The 12,162-nt window shown below is 41.9% G+C and overlaps 1 protein-coding gene across 4 annotated transcripts; it reads right to left on the bottom strand.

Annotated features, from left to right (window-relative positions):
- Positions 1-1,670: 1,670 nt before the first annotated feature.
- On the bottom strand, positions 1,671-9,943 carry LOC100217167 (uncharacterized). Of its 4 annotated transcripts, none has more exons than XM_008678478.4 (7): positions 9,799-9,943; positions 5,701-5,825; positions 4,174-4,531; positions 3,607-3,674; positions 3,338-3,469; positions 2,471-2,626; positions 1,671-2,359 (listed from the first exon to the last, which is right to left on the bottom strand). In XM_008678478.4, the coding sequence occupies exons 2-7, from the start codon at positions 5,758-5,760 to the stop codon at positions 2,018-2,020; spliced, it is 1,116 nt and encodes a 371-aa protein (XP_008676700.1). In that variant the 5' UTR covers positions 5,761-5,825; positions 9,799-9,943; the 3' UTR covers positions 1,671-2,017. The 4 variants fall into 4 exon arrangements, with proteins under 4 accessions (XP_008676700.1, XP_020406924.1, XP_008676701.1 ...); XM_020551335.3 differs by lacking the exon at positions 9,799-9,943 and adding an exon at positions 6,644-9,773; XM_008678479.3 differs by lacking the exon at positions 5,701-5,825 and having other exon boundaries at positions 9,799-9,903.
- Positions 9,944-12,162: the final 2,219 nt, after the last annotated feature.

Below are 12,162 nucleotides of genomic sequence, written 5' to 3'. Positions count from 1 at the left end.
CAAATTCACGACATTTTTCTCGCATGCATGTCAGTCGATTCCAACTAGTGACCTCTCTTTCGCTTAGAACCCTCTTTACCACTACACTGCTATATCACTTATATTTATGTTATGTTTTTCTTCTTCACATATCATAACAAATCAAATGTAAATTGGTTGTTCGAGGCACTAAATTAATTCAAATAAAATGTTTTCAACTGTAAAGTTGCATAACTTTTAATGATCTACAACTTTCATTCTGGTAGTTTCTTCATCCGAGGTCGTTTACAAAATTCAAAATTCAAATTTGAAAACTTCAAACATATTTTTCTATGACAAGATGATTTCAAATCAAAAAAAATGTCAATTACAAAGTTTCATAACATTTCGATACTTACAACTTTTTTGTGGTTTTTCCATCCAAGGTTGTTTAAAGATTTTGAATTTTAAAATCCAAACATAGTTTTCCATGACAAGATGATTTCAAACCAAAAGTTGTCAACTACAAAGTTTTATAACTTTTCAAGACCTACAACTTTCATTTTTGTGTTTTTTCATTCGAGGTCATTTTGAAAATTCGGATTTTATTTTAAAAAAAATCAGACGTAGTTTTCGTTCACAAGATGAAAAAGTTGCCAACTACAAAAATTATATAACTACTCGAGATCTACAAAGTTTATTTTGGTTGTTTAATCATTTATTCATCCCACATGATGGTTCTAACATTATTCACAAATCTTATACATCTCTTTTGTAGCTTCATAAACTATGAGATAGATATAAGTTTTATGCACAAATTTATTTTTATTTTGTCATATGAAGAAATGGCCAAAATATAAATTGTACATCTTGTTGAGTTATACAAATTTGTAGCTAGAAACTTTTTGATTTGATTTAATTTACTGCTTTAAAATGTGATTTTTAAATTGTCCTTTTGTACTGTTAAAAAAACACCAGGCAAAGAAGCTATTTGTCTAGTGTCAAAAAAACACACGCCAAAGAAAATCTATGTTGAGTGCCAAAAATAAAACACTCGGCAAAATCCAAGTATGGGTGTGGAATTGTACCCGCGCACGGGTATGAGTATTGAAGCGGGAAGTTTTTAGTCTAAATTGGCTAGACCTAGAGCGTCGTACAGAAGCTAACGATGTCCACTGCACGGTGGGCTTGCCACATCAACATACGGCCACATGTGCATGGAAGAGAATTAAAAAATAATATAATATATAGTAGTTGGTTTATGGTTAAGATATATAGTAAATATAACGGCAGAGGATTATGGTATAGAGTAAAGAATTTTGGTGATAAGGATAAAATATTCTTTTTAGAGTAAAGATTTAGAGTTGTACGTGGATAGGCTTATAAGGTTACCAGAAAAGAAGAAACACCTCCCATCCTAGTCCATTCAGCCTAGAGACGCAAGTATTGAGCCTTCCCATACGCCGCCTCGGCCTGACATCCCGTGTCCCCGACTAGCTCGGCCCAAGCTGCATAGCCATGAGGCACCCTCAACCTGGGCTGAACTTGTTCGGGTCCGTGGGCCTCTTATCATCTTATGGATTGTATGAGGCCCAAGATTTGTCCCATCTTGTGGGAGACCGAACTTGTTCGGATCCCGTGAGTGAGCAGATTAAGAAACCAGAGCACAGCAGAAATCAACATTTTCACGACGCACGTCTTCTTCGGTTTCACAAATAACAGAACTGATTCCTCTGTCATCAGAAGATGATTCCTCCCTCTATCATCAGAAAAGATTCACCAATAACAGGACATGCTAAATAGCTGCAGCGCAGAAAGACAGAAACTGAATAGGACTGACTGACTAGAACTAGAACTAAATCAACATCCACAGCCATGACGGCCGAAAGCAGCAACCCAAACAAGTTGGCACGCCCTACCCTAAAATTAACACCAGATTAGTCCATAATCTCATTCAGAGCATCAGCCACGCTCTGTTTCCTCTCTCCCACCCAAAACGTGTCAGCCCAGGGAAAGAAAAAAAAAAGAAAGAAAAAGGAAGAAGACGAGCCCAGCGATCCTACTCCTGGGGAGTCAAGCTGACGTTGATGTCAGGTGAAGCCCTGTACGCCATGGGCTGCGGCGAGCTTGCAGGCCAGCCGACCATGGTGAAGCCCGTCGTCGTCGCGTTCAGGTTCATGGCGTTGGCGTGGGGCTGGGGAGGTGCTGCGGAGTGCGGCGGCGGCGGTGCGTGGAACCCGTTCCCGGGACCTGCCTGCGAGATCGGGGTGGCCGCGGTAAGCACCGGCGGCGGGGGTGCCACGGGTGCTGGTAACGCCGGAACGGGGGAAGGCTGCTGCATGCTCATCCTCCTCCTCTGGTGCTGCTTCAGGCTGTTGGGCAGGAAGCTTCCGACGATCACCTGCCATGCCAAAGGTTTATGAACTGAACCGGCAGAGACAGAACGTTTCCTGCTCTGCTATCTATGCTTATGTTCAGTGTGTGTGTGTGCGGTGTGCCTGTGGCTGCATACCTGTATAGGACTTGCAGCACGCAGCATCCCAGCCACTACGCCGCCGACTACGCGGCCGTCAGGGCCAGCAAGAGAGACGCTCAGCCCGCCGGTTCTCCTCCGGCCTTCCTCGGCCATTGTGAAGGAGCCCATCAGCTGCAGGATCTCGAAACGGCCCTGAAGAGACCAGGAACACGCCAGTGCAGTTTGAACATGAGCATAAAACACCAATTGTATATATGTGGACTGTGGTGTGTGCAACATCTTTGTGATACTACAGCAACGAAACAACTCGGAGACTATGTTCTAACTTGACATGCATATGGGTGATTTCAGAAGTTCCATGGCCATTTATACCTTTGCCGATTTTCTGTGTAGTGTTATGGAGTCTACGTTACAGTTGCAAGTGTACTTTCTGGTGCCTGAAGTAAATCAAACCTACACAATAGTTTCCTAACTGTTGATCTAGCTATGACTTCTGTTTGATGATTATCAGTCTCAAACTCTCAATCAAACCAAAGAATGTGACTCGAACTGGTGAATCTCCGTCAAATGAGTGGTTGAGATCAAGTTAAGGCTGCATGTCTTTGAAAAAAGAAAATCATAGAGAAGGGAGCTGCTATGATTCATGTACCCATAGACTATTCTAAGACTACGAGCATGTTTGGTTTCCTGCCTAAAGTGTTGCAACTTGCCTAGCTTTTCTCTTCAATTCAAACGACTAAGCTTAGATAAGGTGTGACGTCTTAAGCAGAAAACCAAACAGCCCCGTATAGACGGAATTTGTCAAGAGCAGCCAGGATTCCCTAATAAGTCCTAATGGAACATTAGTAGTAGAGTGACACATAAGATGATAAGATACAAACAGCAACCCTCGATAGTCCGTACCTCGTAGGTGAAGGTGCTCCCAGATGCATCCGGCTGCCTCAGTGTTACATTAGAGATTGACCCGTTGGCAGAGAGGATGCAGACCGAGCGTGGACCCTTCTGAGAAAACGACATGATGCGCGCCGCCACATCCTACCAACGAGTTGGACAAGAGAGCGCTCAGCGACAGCCTTCAGAGAAGCACAACTGCACACTAGCCAAGCAAATGCCAAACTAGCCCTAGCTGCAGACAAACAAGATGCTGGAATGGGATGGAGTACATGTCTTACCTCCCCAGTACCCACGATGATGACATGAGGCGTGAAGCTCCCGCCGGCTGACAGCGCGTACCATTCCCCTTTTTGCATTTGAGAGAAAACCAATCAGACAGAGAACTGAACATTTTTTTATGTAATTTAACTACGACTATCTGATGAGAAAAACAGACCTTAGTCATGGCCAATATGTATAACAAATTTAACTCAACTATACCAAAGGATTAGGTAAATTAGGTGATCTGATGAGGGAAAATCTCCCCCAACCACAAGATTGGTAGGAAAAAGGGCATAAACATTTGAATCGATTCAATAGTTGTACATAGCACAGAGATGACAGATGAATGCGACAGGGAACAGAAGAGCTGCCGTAACAGGTGACGGATATTTGACCTGTCTTCAGTCTGAAAGAAAGGCACATCACATGCACTGCACACATCCCCCATACTGGACCCCATCCAAGCAATGCAACAGAAATCGACAAGGGGAGCAAACGCAGCAAGAAATTCTAAAAAAATTGGAAATTTCTGGTTGCGGAACAAGAAAGAGGGAAGCTTTGCATTCTACAGGGAGAATACTGACCTAGAGTGGCTAGGATCTGGCGCCTCCCGGAACCGCGCGGCCGGCCCCGGCGGCGCCCGGAGCTCAGGCTGGCGTGCTCGCTCTGCCCGGCCGTTTGCGTGCCGTTGTCCACCACCACGGCCCCACTCGGCGTCTCGCCGCCCAAGCTCCAGGCAAGCGGAGTCGCGGCGGCGTCCCCGGCGTGGCCAGCCGCAGCCGCTGGCGGCGACGGCGTGGGGGACGTCGACGGCGAGGATGGAGAGGACTGGTAGCCTTTCGCTGCTGCTTCTTGCGCCTCCGCCATGGCGATGTCTGCTGCTCTGAACATGCTGCCGTGGCCGGATTCGCGGCCAACTGCAATACCCTCCCTTCCCTCCATCTGCATGCAAAGGGCTCTTCTTGGTTGAGTCCTGGGACTTGCTTACTCTGGGAAAATTTCTTGCTCCCGGTGGTTCGGTTCTTTGCTTGCTTGGAGCCTTGGACTCGAACAGAGAACCGCAGACAAGAACAGACACCTATTCTAGTTTGGGTCTGTGTCCGGTTACTACCAGGCACCAGCAAGCAGCAGCTGGGTCGTGCCAGTATTATACCCAAGTCATCAGGGATTGGATTTTGAATACGGGCAAATGGCAGAGATAAATAAAAATAAATGAGAGATTTTTAGCACGAGAATGGCGGGCTTTCTGCTGCTCTGCGATCCCGCCTCTCTCTCTCTCTCCCTCTCTAGCTCTCTCCTTTGACCAACCATCTGATTGGTTGGACTGCAAAAGTGTCCTGCACTGCAGCCCAACATAACTTCACTTTTTTATTGAACAGTAAAGCAGCGAATGGGACAAACATTTTTTTCCCGAGAAATTTATATAGGATATACTATGAAAATACGCTTTAAAGAACAGCAGTTCTAAATTGAGTGTCCAGTACAAGTAAAATGGGAATAATTTTTTTTTCTTAAGGAATCACCAACATGGTAAGTTGATAACTCAGATTTGAATGAATACTCTGTGCTTTTCTCCTTTATTGCATGTTGATATATTTAACGGATGATCCAGCTGGTGAGAGAAAAGGAATCACATTGGGGTTTGTACCATGCAGCTTGCAATTGAAATCACTATGTCCACACTGCACACTTCCGGTTATCTCATTTTTTGCAATAAGGTACATGTGAAATGATGAAAAATGTAACTATTCGTTTTAAAGCAATAATTGATTTTCTTAACAACTGATATTATACAAGTTAAAAGGTAGCATATATTCTAAATGGTAATTAATTGAGATATAAAAGTAGCATTTGCTTGCTTGATTTGTTTCATTTTTGATATGTGACAATTATACAATTAGTATTGTTAGTAATACCCATTAGAGGACCTAATAAAGCGTTTCATTTCCTATCTTTTTATGCAGCTTTCCCAATGTTCATCTTCTTTTTTGAACCTTCAAACTCACGTAAAAAGCCAGATTCTTGTTACTCCTTCCCTCTTTAATTTCTCAAGAAAAGCTCTAGGAGATGGGGGGATACCAGTGCAGAAAAAAAATAACAAGCACGCGTACCCAAATTTGCAGAACCTGAACCTGTGCCTGTTTTGCTTGGACACTACTACAGCCTGCCATGCACACAGCTGTCCAGCTGACTGAGGGGATAAGAACGAAGCTTGGGCCTTTTGGGAAATCAGTAGCTGGAGAGTAAATTCAAAAGGCAAATAAAAAAGACAGTCAAATTAATGGTGTCTGCTGGAACTGTGAAAGCTTGAAACCCTCGTTGTCATAAAACAATGGGTGCATGAATAGACAAGGCAATAGTTTTATGCGATGGATTTTAATATGGGTGTCATCAGTCAGAAAACAAAAGTAATGCTACTGCTAACAATATGACTCCAAGTCTCTCGAACCATAAAAGGAAGATCCAGACAAAAGTGTGGGCCCTTGAAAAACAGCAGAGTGTAGTATGAAATAATGAAACTACAGTGTATAAACTATGAAGAGAAAATACTTTTTTTCAAAAAAATGAAAATAGATAAGAATATACACTATAAGTGTTAAGGGAAGTTTAGAAATTAAATACAGCATGATTGAGTTTTAATATAACCTGACAGCTTATTCCTGTCCTTATTAGTTCAGTAAACAACAAGACAGCAAGAAAGACAACTAGCACTGAGAGATTTGAAGTGCTAAATATTATTTGTTACACAGATTAGGGCACTGTTGGAGTGCCTGATTGCTAAATACTACGAAAACTACACTTTAAATCGCCGGAGAGGTAAAACAAAGTTGACAGCAAAATCAAGGCAGCAAAAAAAAAACTTAGAGCAGGAAAGCAGCATATATGACGCCATGACGTCTTACAAATAGGTTAATTACCGCCACCTTAAGATATGTGATCATGGGTTCTGAGTAAACTAGAACACCCAAAACGAAAAAAAACAAATACCCCACAAATTGATCATATACCCATTACGAAAAATGTTTTGCCAAATTAAAGGTGTCACTTTATTACCAAGGTGAGAGAGTGGGATGTCTTTAGTAGCACAAGAGGTGTTAGAAAGACCGGATCTTGTCCAGTTGGAGCCTGTTGGCTTCGTTTCCAGAGTGCGGCGCTTTTTTTCAACGCTAGACTTTTGGCAAGAAACGGCATGAACATGAACTGAAGGAACAGATGAACAAGTTTGGCACGCCGTAAGTCTGGCCGGAAAGCAAAGAGCTGCATAGGTAACATGGGCATCAGAAGTTTACTAACCATATGTCATAGTACTTTACTAACCATTAGCATGATCATATTGATAGTCATCATTATTTGAAAGTAGTTTCTCTTTTCTTTTGAGTCAAAGAAAATAGTTCCCGAGACCGTTCAGTTCCTCGCCTTCTTTTACTTCAAACATTTGGTGGCTCGGAGCACCCTTGCTGAGTTCAAATGCTGAAGGATCACTAAAAAACATTCTTTTACAAAAAAAAAAATGGATTCAAGAATCCATTTCTTGTACTTTGTAGTCACGAAGGAAAATACGAAATTCTATATGTGTGTGTATATATACCTTATTGTCAGATAATAAGTTTGGGCGGGTTAATGAATAGCTGTACTTGCTTCAAAAGCACCCACAAGGAACCAAAAACTCGCCTCCCAAGGCTTAGTATAACAGAGTTGATTATCGATGAGGCTTTGATTAAAGAGTCATCATAGTGGTGCCATGTGATCAGGCCAAAACAAATGGGGCATTCTTGCATCAAACGTTTTTGCAGGCTCCTTGTAAGAATAAAACAAATGGGAGAAAAGGGAAAGCAGCTCACGCGCCCTTTCCTGTGTCACAACTTTCAATATGATAAACAGGTAAAAGCAAAACAGGAGCCAAGATTTAAAGCTGCCAGATTATAATTAAAGTAAAACCAGCAGAGGACTCTCAGGCCTAGAGGACCTTTTCTATTCTTAGACTGCCAAATAATATACATGCCACCTAATCTACCCATGCACATGGGCTTCAAGGCACCCTTTCGAGGACTGAGGACAGCTCTAAGGAGGTCAAGACTGAAGAATGAGAGAGAAGGAGAAAAATATATATTCCATTCATTCTAAATTATAGATTATTTTAACTTTTTTAGAGAATCAAAGTGCCTCAAATTTGACCAGATTTATATAATAAAATAATAGCATTTATGGTAACAAATAATATTATTGGATTCTCTATTAATTGTATTTTCATAATATAACCATTTGATGCTATAAGTCTTTAGAACTCTCTCTATAATTTTGATGAAACCTAAGATGCTTTGACTCTATGAAAGTTAGAACAACTTATAGTTTGGAACGGAGAGTAATTGTCAGGTTAAAACATTTTTAATACATGTTGTTTATTTTTGCATCCGGTATCAAGAAATAAATAAACAGTATTCACCACTTATTCTCTTTCATCTCCCCTCCATGGTAGGGAAAGTTGGGATACTACATATTCTATTGCATATGGAGCTCACTTTAGTATGAAGTAACAGATTTATATGTTCACACTTATTTGACTGGCAAAACACCTTGTGATACGACCAGCCTTGCACGTTGCCAAGAAATTGTACACTGGAGCTAATGTATGCGATCTAGCAGACTGGACAAGCAGCAGGACAATCTATTAGAGTAGGCGAAACAATGGCAATATCTCAAGTATTACACTATTGAGTTCCATGTCTTGTCGGCATTCAACTACACTGTCATGATTATATAAAAGGATGCACCATGTTGTTAACAGACAAATATTATTGATGCTTATAGACATGAGACGAAGATGCATATTTTCTTTAATAGTGTCGTAGTTTAGAAAAATAGAAAGGGAATTGATTTGCATCATAACAATGTCATATTGGGCATAAATATAAAACTGTGGTACGTACAGTTTTCTGATTTGTTTTCAAACATTTGCATGACAAACCAAAGGTCTTGCCCACTTTTCTCCAGAACTACACGCAATAGTCAAAATGCTAACAACATTTGTCTAAACGACTCAAATGCATTCACACGCTACGTGTACTTACAGAGTGGCTTCAATGGAGCAAGATCCCCTACATTAACACTGACACCATATTGATATGGCAATTATATGTGGCCTGAGGACCATGATGCAGCTTTTTATTGATGATTCAGGACAGCTGACTAAGATTAGATTGAAATTTCTTATTGGCCATTGGAAATACTGAGCAAAGTTTTTTTTCCTGCCTTGGCTAGAGGACAGATTTTTCTAGCAACTCTTATCAGACATATATACAGATGAAGAGTTCAAGGTTAGGGGTCTCTTGGAGCTGAAGCAAAATCAGAAACTGAACCATGTGTAGCTGAGGTCTGACGCATAAGGGTGATCACTAAAGGTCATACCGTAATGCGCAATACAAGCAACATGTGAGAAAACATAGATAAACTGAAGGCATGCCGCATGCGCATGCGCCTATCTTATCTCATATCTATGTTAATTAGCACTACAAGAAGAAGGAAAAAAGGAGATACATGCTACCATCATGAATTCAGCATTGGACCATTCCCTGTTTATGACCCTGCAAGCAATAACTACAGACTAAGCCGAACACCACAATAAAAAAAAATCAAAGCAGAACATAATAATGCTCAGTACGGCGCCAGAAATCTGCGAGAAAATCTCGGAATGAAATGCTTAGAACGAACAGCATTTGCTAGGGCAAGATTTAGATGGTATAAACGTACGAACGACAGGGCGAGTCCTGCCGCGTGTCCCAGCCAACCTCTGATAAATTGCTGTAATCAGGGGCTGCATACACTGAACTGCTGATGCACGCAGGAAAAAGGAGATGAGAAAAAACAAGGTCCTGTATTAAAATTAAACATGGTACGGTGACTGTCGCTGCATCAGTGCAGCTTATTTGGCTGCAGTTGCAGCTATTTCTAGTTATTTTCTTGCATCCACAGCCAACAGCCACAACAACTGAAAAAGTTGCATCGAGCATATGTGCAGGGAGAGTAGTAGGCGAGGTTGGTCTGTCGATTTGATTCTCTGTTTTTTACAGTTTTTGTTTCCAATTGGAAAAATGGAACCTCCCCTCTTCATAAACCCCTTCCTTATATTCTTTCTTAAATCACAAGGCAGGCAGAGAACCTACCATTTTGCCCTAAACGAAAAAAGAACATGGGTAGAGAGAAGTGTTAACCTGGGCAGGGAGAGAGAATGCGTGTTACTGGCCGACGACGAGGAGATCGGTCGATGTCGCCGGCGCCGCCGGTGCCGAGGCCATCATCTGTCGGCTCCACATGACCACATCTCCATGCGAATGTGACGTTGCTAGTGCTAGCTATCGGCAATTGCGGTTGCGCTGCGGTCTTGCCAGTTGCCCAGTGGGCCTCAGGCCTCAGCCTTATTGAGATGGCCCATGGCATTGATAGAGGGCCTCAGCTTCATCGGCCTAATTGATTGGTGTTTGGTACCCGATCCATTCAGTTCTTTTTAGTTTCCTTTTCTTGTTTCTTTTTTTGTGGTATTTTGTAGTATTTTGTTATTTTCCTCATTTTCGTTATATTTTCAGTTTCCATTTATTTGTTTACATTACTCTGGTTAATAATTCGGTTTAATATTTTCTTCTATTTCCCTTTCTTTTCTTTTATGTTTCCTTGCTTCCGGTTCATTCTTTTAACTAGCTGAATGCCCGTGTGTTGCAACGAGAATATATAATACCAGTATACTACGATAACTTATATACAAAATGTGTGTTATACCGTTATGAGAAAATGTTTCATAATCAATTTGTGATTCTGGTCATACATAATTTTTGTTATTTATAATCTATCGGTTTCACCACTATATTGCAACCATCAGTATCATGCAGACTTCGATATATGTCACGATTTGTATGGTCTCATTATTGGAGAGCATGTTCCACACATATCGGAAGAAATTCCCTCGTACATCGTTAGTCATCAGATACGTACCACCATACGCTTTTGCTTAAACAAAAAGACAAGTGTGTGTTTGTGAAGAGAATTAAAGGCAAGCCGGCACAAAATCTACCCCAACGGTGGCGAGGATGACGAGCTGGTCATTGTTGTCGGTCCTCCTCTGCGTCACCTCTGGCGCCAAGATGACGCCACAGTCCTCGATATAGTAGTCGCCGAACGCGCGCGACATACTGAGTACTGATGACTCTTGGCTGGCTGTAAAACGAAGTGCACCCTGGGCTCATCAGCAAGGTAGTACCCCTGGCTGTTGCACCACCGGATGCGCTACTCATCTACATACATCGTGTTCGAGGACACTCATACAATGTCAGCAACGGCCATCGTCTCAACGCACAAGAATTCATGGCCAGACAGTAGCGACTTACGTGGCAGGTTGGGCTTCAGGTGGACGATGAGCTGGACGACGTGATGGCGTCGTCGTCGAATGCGGTGCCCAAAACAACCCGAGAGTCACCGACGTTGGCGACGACCATGAGGTCCTCCTGCTTGATGATGGACAGCGTGGAGCAGCCGCTCTGCACCGCGTCCAAGTGGCGGCTGCGCCAGAGCTTGTCGTACATAGCGGCACATGCGGCCACGTAGGACTGTTTCTAGAGGTCGAACTGGCAGTCGCCAAGTTTCTTCTTGTCATCGATGAGCGACCCCAACGCGAGTGCCTCCTGCTAATGGTGTTTGTTCGGGGTTTTCAAGTAAGAAACATGAATTTATGTTTGGCGTTGGTTTATAAAAATGACTCATAAGTCAGATCCATGGAAAAAATATTACGAAGAATAAATGTCACGCATGCAAAAAAGGAATTTAAGTTGAAAATATTATTCAAACAAAAGAAATTGCATGCAAGGCTCTTCTTTAAATATTACTCCCTTCATCTAACAATATAATTCAAGAATCTCGGTGATACTTATCTACTACTACGTATTATGCAAGGGTAGCAGGTGGGCTTGGGGAAAGATATAGTAGATGTGTTTTCTATTATAGATGTAGATATAAACATACATGTGGTGTAGTGGTAGCTACTACTAGCATTGCTTGAGAGGTCGTGGGTTCAAATCCCCTTGGGGCCATGTGTATTTTTTTAATTTTAGCTAGGCGTCGACTGTACGGGGGAATGGAAATGGGAATGAGCTTTACGGGGAGAAGGAATGAGAATGATAGATATAGAATGGTGGCAGAACATGAGAATGGTCTGTGCGGACTGTTTTTGTTTTTTTTACAATTTTAATTTTGTATGTTACTTAAGATACATGTCATGTTCTTACAGTAATTGATCGTTTTCAAAATATGAAAAATCTTAACCGCATAATGCTTCTATGAGAGGTAAATACTTGACTTTATTTAAATAAGGTTATTTTGACTTAACTTTATTTAAATAAGGTTATTTTGACTTAACGTAATTGGAACATTTTTTACACATCATTTGCACTGTGACGTCATTAGTAAAAAATTCTACATCCGCCCCTGGCCGGCGTCGTGGTGGTGGTGGGGGCCTCCTCCACTATCATATCTCCACTCTCTCCATCCTTTGTCATCACGACCACGTCCCATACAGCGCCTCGACGACC

The sequence above is a fragment of the Zea mays genome, chromosome 4 (assembly GCF_902167145.1).
Source record: "Zea mays cultivar B73 chromosome 4, Zm-B73-REFERENCE-NAM-5.0, whole genome shotgun sequence".
Lineage (NCBI taxonomy): Eukaryota > Viridiplantae > Streptophyta > Magnoliopsida > Poales > Poaceae > Zea > Zea mays.
This window is presented reverse-complemented; position numbering and strand designations above follow the sequence as displayed.

Excerpts from the sequence above, each read along its gene's own strand:
- LOC100217167 (XM_008678478.4), bottom strand. The coding sequence starts at position 5,760 with ATGGCAGGCTGTAGTAGTGTCCAAGCAAAACAGGCACAGGTTCAGGTT. Across the intron at positions 3,675-4,173 it reads CCAGATCCTAGCCACTCTAG|GGGAATGGTACGCGCTGTCA; the intron begins GTCAGTATTCTC and ends AAATGCAAAAAG. Across the intron at positions 3,470-3,606 it reads TCATCGTGGGTACTGGGGAG|GATGTGGCGGCGCGCATCAT; the intron begins GTAAGACATGTA and ends ACTCGTTGGTAG.